At 37.4% G+C, this 24,540-nt stretch overlaps 2 protein-coding genes across 3 annotated transcripts; both read right to left on the bottom strand.

Moving 5' to 3' along the window:
- Positions 1-1,114: 1,114 nt before the first annotated feature.
- On the bottom strand, positions 1,115-6,844 carry LOC122148189. Its single transcript, XM_042774320.1, has 6 exons — positions 6,689-6,844; positions 5,574-6,096; positions 5,274-5,431; positions 2,607-2,748; positions 2,374-2,442; positions 1,115-2,000 (listed from the first exon to the last, which is right to left on the bottom strand). The coding sequence occupies exons 2-6, from the start codon at positions 5,787-5,789 to the stop codon at positions 1,878-1,880; spliced, it is 708 nt and encodes a 235-aa protein (XP_042630254.1). The 5' UTR covers positions 5,790-6,096; positions 6,689-6,844; the 3' UTR covers positions 1,115-1,877.
- A 737-nt stretch (positions 6,845-7,581) lies between these two features.
- Positions 7,582-24,258, bottom strand: LOC109102693 (bifunctional glutamate/proline--tRNA ligase-like). Of its 2 annotated transcripts, XM_042774318.1 has the most exons (35): positions 24,094-24,258; positions 23,002-23,086; positions 22,770-22,869; positions 22,512-22,668; positions 22,294-22,427; positions 21,952-22,052; positions 21,734-21,860; positions 21,307-21,499; positions 21,043-21,214; positions 20,711-20,944; positions 20,533-20,617; positions 20,129-20,188; positions 18,558-18,578; positions 17,426-17,536; positions 17,161-17,297; positions 16,290-16,497; positions 15,589-15,701; positions 15,381-15,498; positions 14,894-15,283; positions 13,892-14,104; positions 13,318-13,548; positions 12,970-13,221; positions 12,627-12,889; positions 12,288-12,339; positions 12,000-12,209; positions 11,409-11,481; positions 11,238-11,317; positions 11,050-11,151; positions 10,784-10,939; positions 9,527-9,724; positions 9,271-9,444; positions 9,020-9,180; positions 8,829-8,907; positions 8,677-8,741; positions 7,582-7,970 (listed from the first exon to the last, which is right to left on the bottom strand). In XM_042774318.1, the coding sequence occupies exons 1-35, from the start codon at positions 24,134-24,136 to the stop codon at positions 7,820-7,822; spliced, it is 5,049 nt and encodes a 1,682-aa protein (XP_042630252.1). In that variant the 5' UTR covers positions 24,137-24,258; the 3' UTR covers positions 7,582-7,819. The 2 variants fall into 2 exon arrangements, with proteins under 2 accessions (XP_042630252.1, XP_042630253.1); XM_042774319.1 differs by lacking the exon at positions 18,558-18,578 and having other exon boundaries at positions 24,094-24,257.
- Between the last annotated feature and the right edge of the window lie 282 nt (positions 24,259-24,540).

The raw sequence follows: 24,540 nt of genomic DNA, 5'->3' as shown, positions 1-24,540 counted from the left end.
GTAAAGTATGAACATAAGCAGTTCTCTCTGAATACCGTAGGTCTTGGAACTTAAAATGTGTTGTTGTGGTGAGAACTTTGAGCATGAGAACGGATGCTGAAATGTGTGTTTTTAACTGTGTGAACTTCCTATTTGCTAGGTTGTAATAAAATGTAGAATAGTTCTGTTTTTTAGTTTGAACGCGATCACACTGAATTACAGGAAGTTTGACAGAATTAACTTTTGTTCACATAACCCAAGACTGACACACAAAGCTATATGTACCAATCTTTAATTTTTTTTTTGTCAAGCAGAAAGATTGTAATAGCAAACTAAATCAGGTAAAAGGCTTAAATGGATAAAATTACTAATTTGCTGACAAATTATGTTGATATTATAAATGACCTTGATATCAAATTGACCCTGAGATTATCTTAAAGGGATACTCCACCCCAAAATGAAAATGTTGTCATTAATCACGCAGATGGCGTACGCTCTTCTGTGTCAGCTGCACCACAAGGATACGTTTTTTACATGTATTTACGCTTTGGTTTGAAAGTAAACAGCTCATCGGCGCAGCGCAAATGATACAGAAGAGCATATGCTGTCTGCGTACTGCTCAGATTCTCTAAAATGGCGCAATGCTGATTTGGAGAGACACAGAGGAGAGGAATTGTTGAATAAAGTCGTTATTTTTGTTTCTTCGTGTACAAAAAGTATTCTCGTCGATTACATAACGTTACGGTTGAATCATTGATGGTAGATGGTGTATTCTGAAGATGCTTTTCATACTTTCCTGGACCTTGACACTGTTATTTATTTGGCAGTCTATGGGACAGTCACAAGCCTCCCAGTTTTCATCCAAAATATCTTAAATTGTGTTCTGAAGACAAACAAAGCTTTTACGGGTTAGAAACGACATGGGGGTAAGTGATTGACAAAATTATCATTTTGGGGTGGAGTATCCCTTTAAGGTTCTCTCTAAAGATCTCTTTACACTTTGTAATAAATAAATAAATAGTTCAATCTGTTTATTACTGATCCTGCTGATTTATTTATTTATTTTATTTTTTTGCAATTGCATTTACCCTAGAAGCCATAAGGGGCAAACAAACAAATAAAGCAACAGCGGTATGCTGTTGAAGAACTTTGAACTTCTCTTTTTTATTAACAAACTGCTCTAAAGTGCAGGACACAAACTTTTAGAACTATATATTCATATATCGTTTAAATATCTCGAACATAAATATACCAAATACAGTCACAGATTTCAGATGTCAGTTTACAATAAAAATAATGTAGCTTTAAGAACAGTAAGCCATGAGCTTAGGCAGCAGCAGCAGACAGTGGAATATATATAAGTATATGGCTGCATTAACTTCCTGTACTTAAGGTTAACAATGATTTTGTTCTTTTTAGGCACTTATTAGTTTTGTTCTGCTTATATTAAAATCCTTCTTTTAATGTTAGATCAGTGGCAAAGTGTGTACATCAAGTAAGTCAGGAATTCCATCCTGAGCTAGTGTGCATGCTAATACTTTTGTCAAGCATGCTTTGTAACAGGCTTGGATGTATTTGTGGAAGTGCTTGGAAAACCTTGCCTGTGCTTGTTTCCATAAACATTAATGAATGCAGGCAGTAGTATTCGGTCATCATTTTGGTTACTTCCAAACCTGTATGATTTTCTGAGATGTTTTGAAGAATGCACGAGTAGCTCATTTCAATGCATTTACACTAGGTTTAGAACAAGTGAGTAAATGACGAAAAATATCCATTTAGGAATAAAAGTTTTCCTTGCAGGTTTAGTTTTCTGAAGTAGTCAGTGCAACTGTAAGTGTGTGTGTGTGTGTGTGTGTGTGTGTGTGTGTGTGTGTGTGTGTGTGTACATGTGATGTTGATTATTGCAGAGGATCTTTCTTGTTTTGGTAGGGCAGCAGGTTCATGTTGTACTGGCTGAGCCACTGGCGTGAGATCTGATAAAAGAATCCTGGTGCATTCCGACACTGCGATGATGACATCAGCTGCCAAAAAAAAAAGCTTAAAAGGTCAGTGAACCCACTTAGGGTTAGGGTTAGTCATTCAGGGTTGGAAAAACATGGGGCTGAGTAAATAATGACAGTTTCATTTTGGGGTTGCCTGTCTTTAGGAGTGTATAAATCATCCTCGGTCTATATCCTGCTGTAAATCTTAAAAGTAAGATTAAGGCTTAATGGTTAGAGAGTCGGACTTGTAACCAGAAGGTTGTGGTTTAAGTCTCAGGGACTGTATATATGTTGAGTATACACACACACACACACACACACACAAAATGTTTGTTTACATACAATACACACACTATATAGTCAAACTTGGAATCGTACATGGACCACAGTTTGAGAACACACATACACAGACCTTGGTTTGAATAAGTGCTCCAGGATGATCTTCCAGATCTTCTGGTTCAAGATCTAAAAGAGTAGTGGTCTAAAAAAAAAAAAAAAAAGTTTCTTAATTTTCATAGCACATCAAAAGTCTGAATATATACAGTATGGCACACCTTTGACCCAAACAAGCCACATGAGGTAACAATGTCTGTAGCTCAAATGGTGTGTCAATGTGCCAAATGTTAATACTCAGTCTGTACTCACCTGCAAGTCAGCGCTTGCATCAGGATGTCTGAGCTGGAGGGTTTTGAGCAGTCCTTCATGGGAGTGTAGTTTGGGTTTGGGACCTGACAGTCTGAGAATTTTGGACCCAGACTGTAGATGACACCAGAAATTTGCAGCTTCACTAATGGGAAAGAGAGAGAAGGAGAGGAACTTTTGACAATGATGGACACTCCATTGACACTCCATCAATTAAAACAGAATTGTGCACAGTTTTTGAATAATAAACCACACAATTTTACTATGCAAAGTTATTTGAGCACACTGTAATCAGGGAAAATATTGACAGTGTACACATACTTAAGATTTCAGTCTTTCACTGTCCTGTTCAGAGTCAATCATGAATAAAAGTGACTAAGATAAAGAAAAAGGGAAAATCTACTAATCTAGTGTTTTTAGAAATGTACCCCAAGCATTCATGTTGTTCCCAATAAAAGTTTACATTTAAATAATAAAACATACATAAATAATGTAAGGCAACTATCTGAGGTTAGATTTCATTTTTTTATTTTCTGTTTTTACTTTGTTTAGCTGAATTTGTTGTGTTTTTGTAATTTTTTATTAGTTATTTTAAATGTCTGTATTTATTCATTTTTATTTCTTAGTTTTAGTTTAGTTATAAGATCTTTTTATATTTTATATGTTATTGTTAACTCTGATAATCACTTAAAAATACATATTTTTCCTACACAAATTTGAGAGTACAGCTGTATGAATACTACTACTACTAATAAATAACAATTAATAATCATTATTCCAGGGTTCCCACACCTTGATTTAACTCAAATTCAAGGACCTTTAAAGGACTTTCCAGGTCCAGTACCTTCAAACTCAAGGACTTGATGTGGGGACACATTTCAAGTGAGAGCGAGGTTACATCATGTTATCTTGTAAGATACATTGTTACAGTTTTCATGTCTCAAACACAACTATGCAAAAAAGCTTCTTTTTTTTTTTGCATTTATTTTTGGCCATGACAGAGATCTGATATGTATTTCTATTTCAATACATCCTATACTGTATTTTAAAAGTATCTAATATTAACTTTTGCATGGATTTTATTATAAAGAGTTCAGGCTCATGTAACCAGAGGTTTTAAGATATAAGAATATGCTCCAAAGTGTTTCTTACCTCATGGGTTTACATTATCTTAACAAGCAAAGCAATTCAACATTTTCACGGTGTGTCTGTGAAACGTTGAGGTGCCACTCTAGTAGTTTTGTGCATGCATGAACGTCATGTAGGGTGACCATATTTTAGTTTTCCAAAAAGGACACTGGGTGCGGGTGGGGCGGGGGGCTGGGGTGTGGTTGGTTGGTGGTTAAAGTAGTGTGAAAATATGTCATTTCCATACCTAAAATACATTTTTTACGAATTGATCATAACCACAGCTAAAAAGCTTACAACCAGTGGCCCTCCTTCACAAAACTGAACATCTAGCAGTTTTATCATGGGCAGAATGCAAAATGTTTCAATACAAGCATTTCAGTTAAATGTAATTTAAGCAACATTTCAAACCTTTAACCCACAGGACAAAATCAACCCATTAACAGTTTAAAAGTAGCCATAGGAAAAAAAAAAAGCAGCCTTGGCAACCCTGCATTCAACACGAGCTGCAGGAGTCAGATTTGACTGATCACGGGTTGAGGAGAGAGAGATGGCTGATAGACCGTGCTGGAGGATTTGCTGCTCAACAGATTCTGAGCTTATTGACAAATATCTGATCTTACTTAACACAGAGCGTGCATGATCGCATAAACAGAAGTGAAAGTGAACAGCGAGCGCTTATTTAAAAGAGATTTAAATACTTTGCGTATTGATAGATGCTCCCCAGATGCACGAAAATTATGCAATATTAGAATGTTTGCGGGAGCGGGTGGGACTGGACACAAAAAAATCACGGGAGTGGGCAATAATGGTCAGAAATTCAGTGGGAGCAGGATTAAGAAAACTGTCCCTTGTGGCTCTCTAATACAAAAACTCACACAATCATTGGGAAATGTAGAAAGCAAAAGCAGAATCCCCGACATTTTGGGCGGTTCAGAAATCCCTGCCGGAGGCATTTTTTAGATCCAAAAAGAGGACATGTCTGGGAAAACGAGGAAATATGGTCACTCTAACGTCATGGCAATGTACAACACAAAGTACCTCACGTGGGAAACACTTAATGTAACGCATAAATGCACGTAACTAATGTAAATCAAGCAAGCTAGTATGCACAGGCCACGAAGTGTTGGCGAAATAACGCATTAGCGGACCAGAGGGAATAATATGGAATTTTTTCCATATAAAACTTCTTGGACAAAATAAATTCAAGCATTTTCAAGAACCTGTGTCAATGTATGTTTATTTTCAAAAACTTTCCAGGGCCTTGAAATTTTTCCCCCTTAAGAATAAATTATAATAATAATTTATTAGGGCAAGTCAGAAAAGGAATAGGAATATTCAATATTTAATTGTATGTATGAATTGCATTCATATTTGATTTTATGAATAAAAATAATAGAATGAGCAAAGAAAGTCATTACCGATATGGCTGATCAATGAACCAGCTACTACAGTAAGAACTTGGATGACTATATGCAATGCATCTCACCACAACCAGATTCATTATTTCATGATGAACAGTAGAGAAGCCATAGACTATACCTTGATATCGCTGCAGACTGAGACGACTTGTCTAATGTGCTCTGCTGTAGCAGAGACAATGTAGGGATTTCCATCATGACAGGATCTTTCTCTTCCTCTTCAATTTGAAAGCAGTCATTAAAAATAAACCAGGGATTTCCCTTATCGCCATTTTCGGTCTGTGAAACAACAGCATTAAATAATACAATAACACTTAAGCACAGACATAACAGTTTGAAAGTAGGTCACTTTTAGAGCAATAAATGGATTCAGTAATGCAACCGCAAGAAAAAAATAAATATGCAAAACAACATAACATACGTTTTCAGGAAACTCAAAAGTTCCTGCTTCTGCCACAGGTGGGGTTGATGATTCCTCTTTTCTGGTTTTGTCCTGGAATGCACCCCAGTCTGAAAACCCATTGCCATCTTGCTGGGGTTCTGTCCAGTCCGCAGAACTGAATGTGGACCAATCGTCAAACTCTTCACAACTTTGAAAACAATCTTCACCATAACGGTCCAACATACACTCCCCCATTACACACAGTAACGTAATCCAATTACACCCGAGAGTCTACTACTGTCCTGTCTACTGTACATCTATTCGTTCTGTCAAGCTATAGCAGGATCAGCAGGGTTACCATGTCTTTATCCCAATTGACCTAAATTCTGTTGTTGTCTTTGTAGCTACACTTTTGGCAGTCAGCAGTTTGTTCTCTGGTGTCCCGCAGGAGGCAGGGAGTTTCCATTGTGTTTCAGAGGCAGGTTACATGACACACATACTTCCTTCCAAAGACATTTCCTCTGTTGCTTTACTTCGATTAACAGGAAGAGGACCAAGGAGTCTGAAGAGAGGGAGAAACATGTTCCTGGTGTAAAATATTACATTTTACATAAACATTAAATTTTATTTAGACTTTAAGCCCTATAGGAAAATGACACGAGATATTTACATACAGGAAGGAACAGGAGAAAATAATAGAAAAACAAATCTATTTAGATATGCAATTTGTAGTTTGAATTTATATTCTGTCATCTACACCTTCTAAAAAGCCCTACATCTATTTTTTTTTTATGTATTTTCTAACATTCCAATTTTACATAACAATCATTGACCTATATTCATAACAATATTTTATAGGAGCAATTACATTCAGTAAAATTGTTAAAAATGTATAAGATCATATATTACAAAAAAGTTGTCTCTTGACACACATATATTACACAAACATATAGGCCTATTTATTAATTTATTTATTAACGAACAGGCATCGCAGATCTAAAGAATTGTACGTTGCTTTGCCTTTTCAACAATGTACAGGTCATATTAACGGAAACCTGGATGTAAATAAAGCTTTTTACTTCATACTCTGAACATCAACAAACGTCGAGTTTAAACAATCTTGTAAGCCAATAAAACGGCAATATTCCACTTACCGTCATAAACAAACCTCGACAGGTGTGATGAAACGCTGATAACCTGAAACAGTTTTTCCACTTATTGCTTCCGCAGTTTTCTGTCGGAAATCTGACGTGTCACGAGCAGGCGGAGCGAGCGGTGACACCTGTGCGTTTGACAACACGCCCAGCACGTGTCTAGAAGGTTACCGTCAAAGTGCCATACTCTCGCGAGATTCACCGGGACTTGAGTCGCAGAATGAAACATTAAGAACAAATTTCAGATTCATAAATGCAATTTAAATCCCAACTTTGTTTACTGGAGTACGACTGCATATAGACAGTATTTATATTTGATATTCTTAATATAGAAAAGCTATAAGACTTTTAAAGTTTGTAAGCTTCACAAAATTATATTTTTATACCCGATTGTCCCCTTTTTCTGATTTTATATTATTATTACCTCCTAGCACTTTTTATTTTAGTACTTGTTTTTCTCTTCTTGTTCACGTTTAGTTTTATTTTTGCATGCATAATTGTATGATCAATATGTACAATAACGCAGGCAAGGCAGGCAATTGCATGCGGGGCCCCCGACAGCTGACAAATCGAAAATGTCTGGCGGTTTGAATTTCACATTTAAAGTACCTTTTTATTATTTAAATAATTTCAAATATCAGTATTCAAGAATTAGATAATTTCAGAAAAAATCTTCATCTCTGATCCCTATGAACACATACTTTGTAAAGTTAAATTAAAATATGCATATATTAGAATATTAATGTTTCACATAAAATATGACAAAAATATGATAGAAATTAAGAATCCATTTATTACAGATTAGATAATTTCAGAAAAAATCTTCATCTCTGATCCCTATGAACACATAAAATATGACAAAAATATGATAGAAATTAAGAATCCATTTAATACATATATTTAGGACAAAGATGTGCAAAGGTTAAGTATGGTGGCATAGAACATCTAATTTCAGCCTAAAACGCTCTGCCTGTCTGCTAGTAAACCTGTGACCAGAAAAATAGATGAGATTCCTCTAAAATATATTAAAACACAGTATCTTGAGTGGTTAGAGGAGATGACAGATGTCTTAGAGTTATTCTGCAAGTGCATTTGACAAGAAGGGGAGTCATTATTTTAGGCATAACTGTCTCAGTAGCTGCGACCAAACAGTGTGTAGAACTGCGCAGGCTCTTTGCCGCTGACGCACATCTGACCGGCCTGCAGTTTCTTCAAGGGCTCGAAGGGGATGCACAGACTCTTGGCTCCCATTGAAGGTGCACCAGGCTCCAGGTCTTGATCCCTGAGGACACAGAAAAGAACAGTGTTGATGGTAATCACATCTAGTTAATCCTAGGAATATCTGTGTGTGAGGGCATTTTTGTTTTTAATCTTCACAGCATTTAATATTATTGTTTCTATTGTTACATATTCTTTTTTTTTTTCTGTTCAGATATTGTGAGATCAATGACAATTGTTATTCCATTAACAGCTATACTTTTTACACTAAGTGATATAAAATAAAACAGCGCATAGAAAAAAAAAAAAAAGGATATAGTGCCAACTTAGAAAGCAAATATTTTTCAAATTAGTTTTGCTTTTAGTAGTGGCAATATAAGAGCTTTAAAAGAAAAGAAAATATTTAATAATTAAAAAAAAAACATTTATAAAATATTTGCATTCATTTAATTTAATTTTTATTTTTAATGGTTAAAACAAATTACATTATCAATAATTTAATATACAATAATAATAATAATAATAATAATAATAATAATAATAAAAAGTTGTCGCTATAATATCATGCTTAACATTTCTTCCCCTCACACAGTATAATTGGCTCAATATACATACAAATACATAGGAAGAGGGCCCCATAGCAGGGATCTTCATATTTTTGGGTCCTTTGGCATTGAAATATTTTTTAATATTTCAATGCCAAGGTAATGGAATACTCGTTATCTAGGAACATCAACCCAAAAGTATGGAGAAATGGACTGGTCTCTTACTTGGCTGTTGTCTTTTTAATCCAGTCCTCACACTCAATGCCTCCACAGAAGGGAATCTGCACAATCTGTAAGAATTATGTGAATTAGGCAAATGTCTGGTTTTGATGGAAATAAAGTTACCAAAGAACTCTGGATCCACATTGGTTACTTACTCTTCCCTGGTCCAGATCTTTCTGGAATTGCTCCATTGTATCAGCCACAACCATGTGTTTGTGCAAATCATCAGAGGCCCTGGGACAAAAAAAATAAAATAAAAATTCACAAGTCATCCTGCATCTGATGGAAATGAGAGAGCTCTAATGTGGTGATACCAGGTCAGGAACTAGAAAGCAGGTGTTTGTACCGTTTAAAGAGGTTGTTCTGGATCTCTTCCAGAAGGTTTAGGATTTTCTTCTCAGCGTCAGCCTCTGGCACAGTGAGCTTTTCTCCCGTGTCTCTTCTTACTGCTACAAACTGGCCCTGTTTTAAGTCCTTTGGCCCAACCTCCAACCTTATCGGCACACCCTGCATTCAGAAAACGGAAAGAAAGAAAATGAAGTCAGACATAAAGCCTTTGTACATTATTGTGATTATGCTATGAGAGAACCTCCATACCTTTAGCTCCCAATGATTGAATTTCCAGCCAGGTGAGTAATTATCACGCAGGTCTGTCTTGACTCTGATGTCGGCCTTCTGTAGTCTAGAAAGATATTTGGAGCACTGGGCAAACAGAAGCTCCTTCTCTGCTTCCGGGAGAGTGGCTGTGATGCCACAAGGAATGATGATGACCTGCGAATCACAGTGTAAGTTTGGATACAATGCTATGATCCACTGTAACCAAATAGGAATAAATGACGGATCTCCAGCGCACCTGTAGACATGCTACTCTGGGTGGCAGCACCAGTCCCATGTTGTCTCCATGAACCATCGTCAGGACTCCGATGGTCCGCGTGGTGATGCCCCATGAGTTCTGGTAGGCCAGCTGCTTCTCACCTGGTTTCTTAGGGTCCTCAAAAACAATCTCAAACATCTTTGAGAAGTTCTGGCCCAGGTGATGAGATGTGGCACCCTGCGAGAGTGAGTGGAGTGTTTCAGATCTTACTGCTCTACTTTGATGGTGCACAATACTTAAATTTTCTGAATGAATGACTTATCCTGCAGCTATATTTTTACATTTTCTGAATGTTTATGGTGCTGCGGGTGGGTTCCAGGACATTTGTGTTGTGTTCTGATCTTTGGCACATCCCAAACACCAAACAATAAATATTTAAAATAAAAATAGAAAATCTCCCCATAAAAAAAAAAAAAAAAAAAAATAAAATCCAAAAAAAAAAATAAAAAAATAATTAAATATGATAAAAAGCAACCATTTTTCTGCAGCAGTAGAGGTATATCTGACACAGCTGTAAGTTAAGCTTCTTTTTCATTGTATGGAAGACTTTGACCACTGCATTTAGGTCTCATGTGGTTTGCAGCGCCCAAATTCTTGTATGATGTGCAACATATGTAAACATTATGTTCTGTCTTAAGGGTTTAGTAAATATATGGGAATATATATATATATATATATATATATATATATATATATATATATATATATATATATATATATATATATATACACAAGCATTTTTATATAGTCAAGCATTTTTCAAATTAGTTAAAAAAATAGCAAATAATATATATATATATATTTTATTATTAGCTATTTTTTTAACTAATTTAAAAAATGCTTGACTATACAACACCTATTTAAATTATTATACATTTTATAAATTATTTTTATTATTATTTTAAACAGTACTTTTATACTTACATTTTTATTTTATTATATATTTTATTTTATTGGTAAACATTTAGGAAATCAATAGCCAAAATGTATAAATAATGCTTAATGCATTAAAATAATTGAAAAATTCATATCTGAATACATATTATAATGGCAGCTAAGTTTAATTATAATATCAAATTGGAAGGTTTATGGCAATACCCAGCTCTACTCTATTTCTTATTTTAAAGTGATCTCGTATAATTAAATTTGTTTCATTATATTTTTTAAGCAGTTAAACAGACCAAACAAAGACTGTAAAATAAGACTATCTGGATGTTTTGCAAACCAAAGGCTAACCTGAATAGCTCTGCCGCTTGCTGAGATGTAAGCCTCCACAGTGGTGGTGTAGTCTCCTCCTGCAAACTTCTCCTTCTCTGTTTTCTTGCCCTTGACCACAGGGATGGCCATCAGCTCCTGGTACACCCGAGCATACAGGTCCAGAATCTGCAGAACCTGCACACATGACAGATAAGAGCGGGAGGGTCAGAAACATGGTATAAATTACTTCTGGATCTGCATGTAAATCGTAAGTTGTGAATGAGGTGTGATAGATCATATCTGACCTCCTCTACAGCTTCCTCTTTAGTGGCAAACGCTGTGTGTCCCTCCTGCCACAGGAACTCTCTGGTCCTCAGGAAGGGCTGGGGGTGTTTGAACTCCCAACGCTAAGAAAAGCAAAAAGCAGAATGGAAGACATAGGCCCTTAATTTAGATGTGTTTGCAAAAGTGTAGTACTGAGGCTAAAACTGACCACAACGTTGCACCACTGGTTGAGTTTGATTGGCAGGTCTCTGTGTGACTGAACCCACTTGGCATAGGCAGGATACATCACTGCATCAATGAAAAAAGAAATTGAATCCGTTAAATAGATAATAAAAAGATGATAATCCAGTCCATTTAAGATACAGCTGCAGCTGCACACCTGTCTCACTAGTGGGACGCACAGCGATGGGCTCCGCCAGCTCTGTCTTTCCTGATCTTGTCACCCAAGCAACAAAGACGTTTGCAGATAGCTGTAGTTCTCTTTTCCACACATTGATAAGTCCAAATATTACATTATATGATCTCATTCCAATTATCCACAATAAAAAGTATGCATTTATTTAATCAAAAATTCTGTAAAAAGAATAATATTGTGAAATAGATCAAAAGCCATTACTCCAGTCTTTAAAAATCACAAGAACCTTTAGAAATAATTCTAATATGCTGATTTGGTATTCAAACTAAATATTTTTCTTATTTTTTAATCAATGCTGAAAACAGTTGTGCAGCTTATTTTTTCTGAAAATGTGATGCATTTACATTATAAATGTCTTCGCTGTCATTTTTAATCAATCTATTGCTGAATAATATTGATGACCCTCATATCCTTTAATATATATATATATATATATATATATATATATATATATATTTTAATTTCTCCTCACCTCTGGAGCAAAATCTGCAATGTGGGTCTTCTCTTTCTCCAGGGCATCCTATATATCCCTCATATCCTTTCATTCCTCCTCACCTCTGGAGCAAAATCTGCAATGTGGGTCTTCTCTTTCTCCAGGGCAGCCTGAGAGACAAACATGGGGAAGTAGCAGTTCTCCACACCCAGCTTCTTGATCTCCCGGTCAAAGAATTCTTTGATGGCATCCCAGATAGAGTAAGACCAGGGCCTCAACACGTAACAGCCACTGACGTCGTAATACTCGATCATCTCAGCCTTGGTGATCACCTGAAAACAGCAAAAAACAATGATTTTTACACAGCTGAAAAACAAAAACATTTACAAAATCATGTGAACAAAGTGTACCTGCGAGTACCAGTCAGCCAGGTTTTCCTCTTTCTTTGCCTCCAGTCCCAGCCTACATTTGATAAACACAGTAAGTTTGTGAACCTACTGTCCCTGCTCTCAAACCCCACATTTCCTTAATGCAAAACTTAATATCTTTCAGTGAAGTGTTCATAAACACTGCATACAGTCTGAAAAAGACATTCAGACACAACAGTGTGTTTGGAGTTTAGTATTAGAGGACAAAACCAGTTGTGGCAGTATTTAAACAACTGCAAAACTTTCTCAAGTCTCCATTCAAACATCTTGTGGAACCACAAAGGGCATTTGACAGCTCAGCGCTGCGATTTTGCCACTCACCGAGTCTGTTTCTTTGGCCCCTGGCCGTCTCCTGCTCCACCTGCTCCAGAGTCTTGGACTTGTTGAGGTTTCTCTCCTCCTTTCTGTTGCTTGCGTCCTCCCTGCTTCTCAGACTTGTTCTCCCACTCCTTGCGGCTCTTGTCTTCTCCTCCCGTGTTCCCCGAGGATCCTGGAGTGGTCACAGGCTTGTACTCCTCCCCAGTGAGGGCTTTATACTGACCCTTCAGTTCAAGCAGAGTCTTCACTGCTTTATCAACTTGTTCCTAGATACAGATTAGAATCACATGAGTTAAAAAATAAAGCCAAATTAATAATTAATTTTTGCACATTAACGCAAACCAACCTTAGGAGCTTTCTCTGCTTTAAGCCGTCTCACTTGCTCCCCCTGCTGGGCTATGTCTGCAAACAGTGCTTGAGCCTGAGGGGAGGAGCTGGATTGAGGCTGGGAGGAGCTGGATTGGGGTGGGGCAGGGCTAGAGTGTACAGGGGCAGGGCCTGAAGATGGAGGCACACCTGCTTTGTATTCCTGTCCAGTTTGCTGCTTGTACTCGGCTTTAAGACTAAGCAACTCCTTCACAGCAGCATCTATCTGATCCTGTAAAAATATGAGCAATTGTTGAATACTGCTACTCACAATCATTTTAAAATCAGATACTTAAAAATTCGGAGCAAAACTGAAATAAGTCAAAACCTTGGGTGCCTTTTCTGTTTTCAATTTCCTCACAAGTTCACCCTGTTGAGAGACGCGATCATAAATAGCCTTAAGAGAGTTGTCAGAGGAGCCAGACACTGCAGAAGGCTGATCTGGAGTTGATGGAGAAGCACCAGCAGGGGGAACACCGAGTTTGTAGTCCTGCCCTATCACCTGCGTATATTCTGCCTTTAGAGTCAAAAGCTGCTTCACCGCAGCATCAACCTGGTCCTGGGGAGGGAAAAAATATGCTGCTTTATTTTGAAGTAAATTGCAAATTACACACCATGATTCCTGAAGTCACCATAGCGATAAAGAAATTAAATGCAATAATAGTAATAATAATAATAAATTATTTAAAATAAATTAAGTATTATACAATAAAAATGATACACACACACACATACATACAGTATATATATATATATATATACATATATACACACACACACACATGTATATGGATGCCATTTCTTTTAATGTATATATAGTATAATATTTAAAAATGTAGGGGGAAAAATGTATACTGAAGAAAAAATTACTCTATAGAAAATAGATTTAACTATGATCTCACTTTTGGTGCTTTCTCTGCTTTCAGTTTTCTGGCCACCTCCCCCTGTTCAGACACACGGCCATATATGGCAGCAGGGGAGGAGTCAGGTGAAGGGGCGGGTTGTGGGGCAGATGTTGTGGGAGGAGCCATGCCTGGTTTGTATTCTTGACTAGTGAGCTGTTTAAACTCAGCTTTAAGAGCCAAGAGCTGTTTCACTGCAGCATCTACTTCCTCCTGTAAAATGAAGAAGACAACGGTCAACAATGAATTCAATATTCACCACAGTTATAGAAACTTCTAAACTACTAACAGACACGATGTCTGATCACATTGTCCCCCTCTATATAACAAAAACCTCCTAAAAATTTGTCCACACATACAACACTTCTCCACAAAATTTTGTCACATCAATAGAAAACTGTATAATCAAAAGTTTTGTGTGAGGGCAAAAAAGTTCCCCACACAGATTTCACTTGTGTTCAAGTTTGTCAAACAAATTCCTGATCAAGAGAGACTTCTTTGTGACACTACACAGAAGATGCTAGACTATTAAAGGGATAGTTCCACCAAAATTAAATTCTGAAAAATGAAAATTCAGTTGTTCCAGACCTGTATGAATTGCATTCTTCTGCTGAACACAAAATAAAATATAAAAAATTTAAAAAACAAGATAACAACACAAACCCACTCACTCAGGGCCAACAACTTTTCCTCCATACTATGGAAGTCAATGAGGGCCAACAACTGTTTGGTTACCAACATTCTTCAAAATCATTTATGTTCAACATAAGAAAGAAACTCATTCATGATGACAGAATTGTCATTTTTGGGTGAACTATTCATTTTACAATAGACCCTATTTTTACCAGCATAATTTTGAGAATGTGACCACACCTTCAGGCAGGATCCCAATGAAGCAGACACTTATCAGCAACTGAAAATGCTTAGAATGCAGAAGTGTGGCTAGAAAATGCTGTCTAGGTAGGCAGCTTGCTAGGTTATGCAACAGTGACTGAAACAGACCTTGGGTGCTTTTTCAGCCTTCAGTTTTCTGACCACCTCGCCCTGCTCAGCAACACGAGTGTATGGACAACCGCTGGAGGCAAGGCTTGGACTTTCTGCTGCAGCAGTGGGGGCAGAGCTCTTCGGTGCTGGAGCAGATGTAGGTGGAGCCATGCCAGGTTTGTACTCCTGTCCGGTCAGTTGTTTAAACTCAGATTTCAAGGCCAAGAGCTGCTTTACAGCAGCGTCGACTTTCTCTTTAGGGGCCTTGTCTGTCTTGAGCTGCCTGACCAGGTCTCCCTGAGCCACAATGCTGGAGTACAGGACGGACGAGTCTCCTGGTGCGGCTGGCGCTGGACTGGAAACAGGACACTGCTTGGCTTTGCTCAGAGGAACAGACTCTGCCTTCACCTGAAGGAAGAACAATATGAATAGAGCGATCATTTTCTTCAACATTTGAAATCAAACTAATAAAGAGAGCGAACAGATGATTCAATTTTGTGCTCACAGGTTTGGCAGCTGTCTGGCTCTTGCTCTTGTCCTTGGAGCCAGCAGTGGGCATCTCTTTTGTGTGTCCATCTGGGATGTAGAACAGGACACAGGGACTCTCCTTGCAGCTGTGGGGACTGAACAAAGAGGTCAAATTACAAACCGAGCATAGATGCAGAAAATGTATTATTCATAAGACACTGTGTTGAACGGATTAGAGGTGAAACCTGATTGGCTCATAAGGCTGATCACAGATATAGAAACCTCGTCTCTGCAGCTGTATGATGTCACCTTTCTTCAAGTCCTTCAGGCAAGGGTCTCCTAGCATCTTCTCCTCTATCTGGAAACAAAATACTCATTTTAATGGAAATCAACATTAAAACAATATACACACAAGCTTTCAAGTGTTTTTGTTAAGAAATTAATACTTTTATTCAGCAAGGATGCATTGATTAAATGTGACAGTAGAGACAAATTATTTTACAAAGTATTTCTATTTTAAATAAATGCTGTTCTTTTAAACTTTCTACTCAAAAGATCCTAAAATGTATTATGGTTCCCACAAAAATATCAAGTGTCACAACTGTTTCTAACATTGATAATAATAATACATTTTCTTGAGCACCAACTCATTACATTAGAAAGATTTCTGAAGGATATATTAAAAGACTTCTGAATGTTTTCATATTTTTGCACTTTCTCGTGTAATGTAGTACCATTTATAAATGTTATGCAAATTAAGTGTGTAATTATGATGACCATACAGTAAGACTAAAATAATTCTGTCTTGACTATTTGTCACATTGCAAAAAGGCATTTATGTATTATGCATTTATGTATTATAAATTTATTTTCACAAATTAAAGTAGCCAAGAACAGAACAGAACATACTACTCAGACAACACCCCAACAGACTTGAGTACAACACCTTGCTGTTCTTGTTGATGTAATCCTTGAAATTGTCATCCTTGCCCAAAACCGGCTTGGTAATGAGGTGCTGGTAGTTGACGCAGACCGTGGGCACGAGTGGAGCGTGGCTAGATTCAGCGAGCCAGGTGATCTTAGTGGTCTTTTTATAGTCAGTGTTCTCCAGGTTCAGACGACCATCTAGAGATGTGATTGCTCCACTGGCATCCCTGCAGACAGCATGACAGAAACTACATGTAACTGCACATATACTTCCACACACACATATCACATCTTTTTAAAAAGAAACACCTTTTTACAGCAATGACACAAAATTGAGTTTAATGACAGTAAAGACATTGTGATGCCTTTAAAAAAATATATACAGTTTTTGTGTATCATTTTAGTATTTTATTTTAAACATTGCGAATAATTTTGGGACTTTTATTTTGAAGTCATAAATAATAGTTTTTTTTTTGTTTGGTTTTTTTACAGTAAAGAATAATAACCAAGAAAAGTTACGCCTTGGGATTTTATTCCAAAATGTTCACTATTCATCTAATGGAGTACAGTCAAGTTCTGTGAGGGCAGAACACACATTTATAATGTTACAAAATATTTATTTGTCAAACAAATGTTTTTTTTTTTCTCTCTCTCTTAATGGCTGCTGAAATTTCATCTTTGCCATCACAGAAATAAATTAAATTTTAAAATAGGGTTGTGACAGAGCACAAAATGTGAGAGGGCATGTATATTTTTGTTTCGTTCACATTATTAATTTTAAATATTTGTAAAGAGCACTTCTAATTTCTTGAGGAATTAAACCTTAAGTTGTGTTGCACCTTTAAGGCAGTGCTAGTCTGATTTTAACATTTTTGTTCTGAGAGTTTTACCTGTGGATTTTGGTGATTATGATGTTTCCCCAGTTGATGAAGGTGACGGTCTCACCCTCTGTGAAAGTTTCTGCATCAGCTCCCTCAATAAGGACCTTTGGCCCGTAAAAAACCTGCTTCATTCCCACATCTGCATTCTGCAAATCCCCACAAGATAGGATGTCACTTCACTTAACATGTCTCTCAATGACTGTGACAGTTGCTAAAAATATTTTGTATGGCACTGACAAGTTATTTAGGTGTGTGTGCTTGCCAACTTTATTACCTTGGGATGTTTAGCAACCTCTTTCATCTCCTCCTTGGCCTCAGAAATGCAGACTGGAACAAACTGTGAGCTTAGTAGGGCAGTGTATCTTGGGGCTATTGGGTCAATGACCTATACAGGAAGTGAAAGAGAGGGGTACGACTATTTCTTTAGATAATAGTTACAAAAACACGAAACTAAAGCTTCTTTACTCTCACACTGCTCAGTATGGATCGACAGATGAAACCGGATGAGTGAGGACAGGTAGAGAAGAGTGAAATGAACAGCAGGGAAAGCCAAACACTGTACTGAACAGACTGTAACAGCCACAGAGGTGCATACTGACTGCCCATAACAGCTTACAGCCTTTATTTCAGTAGGTTTAAAACATGAACAGTGTTTTTTTTTTTTGACTGGGACATGAGGAAGTTGACCACCATTACCAGGTTTTCAGAGAGAAATCAAGAGCAAAAGGTTTGAAATATGTCACTGGGGCGTGCTAAAGCTAAATAAGTTTGACTGAACAACATGAATTGTTCTGTATTAATGGATTTTCACTTTCTAGAGAATCTGCCAGAAGCTGTATGAGGGGAGGAAATGAGCAATAACACAAACACAGACTCGAGCTGCATATTGGAAGAAGTCAAAGATATACTGTACCAAAACAATTATACCCATAAAAATTTCAAGGTGCATGATTACAGATCTACACTATCTAAAATAAGTGATTTCAAGCTATTCTGTGCTTTATCCATAAATGTCATTTCACTGTCTACTGTATGGAAAATTAGTGCAACCTGGTTTTTATTTAATGAATGATGATTCTCAGTGTAGACAGACCTACCACACTAGTGAGTGTACTTTTTTATGTAAGGTCAAACTTTTGACATCCAGGAAACAACAATATATTTGTGTTCCACAGAATAAAGAAAATCATAAGGTTTAGAATGACTAAATGATGAGAGATTTTTCATTTTTGAGTGAAGAATCCACGGCAGAATAAATATTCTGTCAGATGAATAATCTGGACTTTTGTGAAAGCCAAAGGCCAGAAAATAGAACGTTAGAGGGAAAGAAGGAACATACAATGCAGGGGATCAGAGGAAACTTGAGAAAGAGGAACAAGAGGAAGGAGGAAGAGGAGTAGGAGTACCTTTTTACAGCTAACTGGCAGCTTGTAAACAGAAGAGTGAGATGCACTTTAATGTAGAGCAGGGGACACAGAGCTCAGAGACAGACAGAACGCAAAGTGTTTCAGTGTGATATCACAATCACCTAAATCAGGCCATTTTGACCATAAAGCTAGCTCCATTAGAAGAAACTAAAACCATTTGGCTAAACGGTCTCTGAATAAATTAAGAGGGTTTAGAGATCCTGGCTACAAAAAACAACAACATTTCTGCTCTTAGACATATCAGAACCAAGGGTTGATGGTGTTAAATGAATGGTTCAACCAAAACAAAAAAATGTCATTATTTATTAACCCTCATGTCATTCCAAACCCCAAAAGACTTGTTTTCTATACCTCCATTGAAAGTACATTTTACCAAAACATTTAAGCTTCAAAGAGTACATAAAGTAATTGTCAAAGAAATCAGATCATCAAATATGGTCAATGGAAGGTCTACCGTACTTGCGCGACACATGAGTAAAAACTTGCATGAAAAACTTGGTTCTTGCATGTCAAACAAGCATGCCTGCATTTCTGTTTATCATATTTCACGTGACCTGTTTTTGCGTGTTGATCATTGTCTACGTTTGTGAATAAAAGCCTCAAATCTATTTATGACAAAGTGATTGCGTCTCTATTAAACTGCTTGATTCCTATGGATTATTTTTACAATATCTTCATTAACTTTTTAAAACATAAAAGTGGAATGGACTTTCATTGGAGGGGCAGAAATCTCTCAGGTTTCTTTAAAAATATCTCCATCTGTGTTTCGAAGATGAAACAAAGTCTTGGGGTTGGGAATAGAACAACACTTTTTCTGTTTGGAAATCATTTTTGTGTGAACTATCCCTTTAAAGGAATCACTCAGCCAAAAATTCTAATGAATGTAGATGATGACAGAATTATACTTTTCTGAAAAACTATTTTATTAAAGAAAAGCATGAGAAAATGAATGGTGCCAAACCAAGAAAAGAAGAGAAGGCTGAAGCTTAAGTAATGAGCAAAGTGTTAAAGCGCGCCAGACATGCTTGATGCAAGTAATAGTAGTAAGAGTAGATGATCAGTGTCAGATGCAGAATTACAAACATGAGTGCAGCTTTAAAAGATGATGGTTTTATGACTTGAATAAACGTGAAAGCACAATTAAAAGCAACACAAAAGCAGTGGTTCCTGTTAAATAAAATTAATTTTAAGAAAATAATATGCATTTTTTCTGACCTAAAAAACAACAATTAAATGCCAGTGCATTTAGGTAAGTTAGGAACAGAGAATGAGAAAAGTGGGAGAGAGGGAGACGTGCAAATGTTAAAGGGCAAGACTAATTAGAGCACTAAAGGTGAATGCACTGAGGGTCTGGTGAGCTTAGTGGCTAAAGTCTTGAAAATTAGTATAAAATATAAAGTTTTGCTTGACAGAATATCACTGGGAAAGTGCAGAGATGCTAGCCAGCTGTTCAGTTTAAGGTTTTTAAACTAGTGAATGAATGGGATGACAAGGACCAACTGGAGATCAGGTGCAGCCATGATGAACCCTGGCAAGATTTTAATATTTACCTTCTTGTTGAATGCCCAGATCTTGTCCCACTCCATATTGACTACAGATCTCGAGCCTCCCTGTAACAGAACAGAAAATACAAAAAATAAAAACATTAAAATGAAACTATATTAAAAAATATAAATAACTATAATTTTTTAAATAATTTAAAGAATAACTAATTTATAAATTTTTTAAATATAATAATGAATTCATTAATTAAAACAGTTAATCATTACTCTTTATGAAGACATAAAATTACTGTCAGTACTGTTTTATAAAATGTAATTTACAGTGATTTTATTAGTGCCATGCCAAAGAACAGCCCCTACTATGGTAACAATCAGTGTAACACACAACCTTGTGGCTTAATGCGTTTAAATTCATACCCAAAATTGATTCTAATTGTGAGAAAAACACATACCTGAGCAGCAATAAATTGTTTGAGTCCCTCGACAGTCATTCCTCTACGCAGCACACCTCTGACTGTGGGGAAACGAGGGTCATCCCTGCAGGAAGGAAAGATAAGGAGAGAAAAGTTTAACCATGCAATCCAAAAGAGCTCTTTTCTATAAAGTCCAGAAAGTGAGGGTGATGCAGACCAGCCATCCACGTAGCCCTGATCGACAAACCAGGTGAGCTTCCTCTTGGAGAGCACAGTGTTATTAAGATTGAGTCTGGCGTATTCCCAGATGTACGGTTTACGCAAACCAAGGGCATCTATTACCCAGCAGAACTGCTCGTCTCTGTCGTGGTACTCAGTGGTACGTAAGGCATGTGTCACCCCCTCAACGCTGTCCACAATGGGGCACGCAAAATCATATGTGGGGTACACTCTGGGTGAAGGGAGTGAAAAAAGAAGAGGAACATCAGTAAGCGGAAGCCATCATTTGGCACTATTCAGTAAAATCCTGCATGTGTGATGTCCACTCACTTGTAAGTATTGCCGGTACGAGGATGAGGAGTGTTCTTGCAGCGGAACAGTGTGGGGTCACGCAGGCAGCCATTGTTGGAATTCATGTCGATCTTGGCTCTCATGCAGCAAGTCTGGCCAAACTCTGTGCCCTTCTTCATCTCCTCCCACATCTGCATGTTCTTCTCCACAGCTATGTAGATAGACCACATGTTCACTACAACAGCTCAAATCACCTTTCCTTTGGAGACGACAAATATTAAGACCGGCACTGGTGATGCTCACAGTTGCTGCGGTTGTGAGACTCGACCCTTTGCTCTCTTTCTTGTTTCATGGCGTCTGGAGGGGTGTCGTCTATATAGGCCTTGGCCTCCTGTAGAAGCTTCTCTCCCATGCGCAGGATGGTGGGAAAGTGATCACTTGTGTAGGTGAACTGGTCCGGTTTGATCTGTAGCATGGCCACGTCCTCCAAGATGACCTGTAGCAAAAAGGTGTTATCATATTGTAGGTGTTTTGGATATTGTACATGCTGTAGACATGCATTGAGCCTTAGTGCTCATCCCAGACATGCTGGTTTAAATATGGTTTTCTCACACAATTCATGTAGCGAAACTCCTTGCTTTTGTTTGTTTTTTGGAGGTAATTGAGGATATGGGCCATTTATAGAGGACAAAGACCATAATTCTGTATGAAAAGGGGCAAAATGTCATACCTTTTCAAAGTCCTCTTTCTCTTTCTCAGGATTGGTGTCATCAAAGCGCATGATGAGCTTGCCCTTGAAATTGACCTGGTAGTGCTGATTGAGTAGAGCTGCCTTGGCATGACCTATGTGCAGGTATCTGAGGAGTTGGAATACTTTAAATTATCTTGGTGAGCATAAGGACTATGTATATTGTGACTGAAGTTCATTGTATAGACAATGCTACTTACCCACTAGCCTCAGGGGGGAAACGCACCACTACTTTGCCCATCTCAGCACCAGGGAGCTCCACAAACTTTCCCAAATCCTGCTTTTTTTCCTTCCCCACAGGCTAAAAACATAGTTTGGGACAAATTAACAACTTAATTAATATGAGGTCCATGTTAATATAAGGTTCATTAATATAAGGTTCCATGTTCAATGTTTTGCCAGGCTGACTTCAATTTTAATCATGTATTGTCATAAATGTCATTTAAAACTAAAAAAAAATTTCCCCCTCAACAGAACACATAAAACTGCAAAACCTGCAATCGCACATTTCCCTGGGATTGCACAGTGGGTGATATACTCACAGTGGCTTTGATGGCAGAGATCTTGCTGGCCCATTTGCTGCCCACTGAACTGAATGGCACCTGAGAGCTCAGGAATGAAAACCAGCGGCACAGATGAGGGTAAGAGTTTGGCTTGGCCTGTGACTCACCATTTCCTGTGGATGAAGCACCAAACTGACTTTTGAGAACTATTTATAAATAAATAATGTTCTAATCTGACTTATAGCTAAATGACTGACCTTTGAGAGCAGCCCAGATGCAGAGGTCAGCCAGGGTCACACTGTGACCCACCAGGAAGGTTCTCAGTGCCAGAGCTTTATCCAGATCACCCAGAGCAGAAGAGAGATCTGACTGACCACAGAGACGACGGGCACTGAACTCCAACCAGTGATCAACCTGCAAATGGCAGAACAAGATCATCAACATTAACTAATGAAATCTTTGGAATTTATTATAGAGTGCCAGTGAAACAATAGTATATGAATCTTAAATCTAACCTCAGTTTGCTCCATCATGTTAGAACCATAGAGTCCCAACGCCGGAGCCACTCGGGCAAGATAACGCGTGATGGAGTTCACGTCACTGAACTGCACCTTACTGAAGGAGAAATAAGGAAATAAGACAGAATGATGAACATATACAAGTACACATGAAAAATACATTTCCTTTTGTCCCTAAAAGGCTTTAACTATAATAGATAAATCTTGCTCATACAGGCCCTATACTCACTCAGAGACATGGAGCATGGTGTCTTTGCCCTCCTTCACAGAGAGATTGACGCTGCCCTTCACATGCTCAGCAGTCAACAGCGCCCCTACAGGCAGAGAAAACCGTCAATGCAAATCTTATACTGTGCCTGCTGTTTGCAAAGTCATGCGTACAACTCTAAAATTAAAATGGCACGTTCCTGCATTCGGTCATTTATTTCCAAATCCCAAATCTTTTTTTTCCCCCCAATGTTATTGAGCACATACATACAAATACACTACTAATACAAAAAACAAACAAACAAACAAAAAAACATTTCCTGTCATTGATTTGTGTACAACATATTTATGCCAACAATATTTTGCTTAAACGGATGTAACCGAACTGTCACAATAGCATGCACTTTTTTAAAATCGTGAACATGGGGTGTGGTTGAGTGAGCAGAAAACATAAAAGAGTACAACCTCAAGTGAAACAAAAACAGACGTGCTTTCATTATAAGGTTACATTATGAGATGATATTAAAACAACACAAACTGATCAAACAGGTCCATCTAGATTCTGTGCTTACTTACTTTGAAAAGCATTTATGTGGTTTATCTAGTTCATTGCCAAGAAACCTTCATTAAAAACATTTATTTTAGTTTTAGTCAACTAGATGCACAAGTCAATTATAAAAATTTTATATTTTCTGCACTTGCCAAAAAATATGTGGTGCATTGTCCCTTGTAGAGATATATGTACATAATAGTTTTAATGAGAGTCAACCATTCTCGTCATAAGTTTTAAGTTTATTCAATAATAAGCTTTTATTGGGTTTTATTCATTTATTTTTCAATTTAATTTTATTTTATCAATAGTATCCCATAATACAGTCAAATAGAAAACACTTTACAATAGAATTTTATTAATTTACTGCACTGGATACAATTTATATCAATAAGCACTATTTACAGCATTTAGTTAATGAAAGGTAGACTGATAATTTTAGAAATGCCACGATGGCAGGAGGATACTCAACGTTACATGTCAGTCTATTGAGCCGCATCCCGAGCTCAGTTGCAAAATACATTGTAGTTTAGAGTATTTGCAACACCTCGCATGTGTACTTACCTAGAGGTGGGTTGCTACTGTTGATAGTCAAGTTTAGTGCCATGTCGTTCCTCCTGGTCTGCTCCTAATGGCCCTGTCACACTTCCAGCATCAAACTATTTCGCTGCCACAAGCTGCTCAGCGCCGCCTGCTGTGAGTGAGAGCACAGCACTAGAATGAGCCGAGAAACCTGAACCCTGAAACAATGGTTCCGAATATTTACGAACGCTGTGTTATTGTGTGCCCCCTGCATGCTTCTTTTGAAATTGCCAATCATAATGTTGACAAATAATAATGTGCTATAGCTTAATTATACGGTAAAGTTTCCAGTCATACATTGCAAAAGAGACATGTACTGTAAATCACTATGCTTCCTAAGGGAGGTGCTGTAAGCCTTCAAAATGCATTGATCGATTTTAGTTCAGGTGTCAATAAACTGAAAGTAGAAGAAATATATCTGTATGTAAA

The sequence above is a fragment of the Cyprinus carpio genome, chromosome A17, assembly GCF_018340385.1.
Source record: "Cyprinus carpio isolate SPL01 chromosome A17, ASM1834038v1, whole genome shotgun sequence".
NCBI classification, from domain to species: domain Eukaryota; kingdom Metazoa; phylum Chordata; class Actinopteri; order Cypriniformes; family Cyprinidae; genus Cyprinus; species Cyprinus carpio.
The sequence above is the reverse complement of the archived record's forward strand: the minus strand, read 5'-3'. Positions and strand labels throughout refer to the sequence as shown.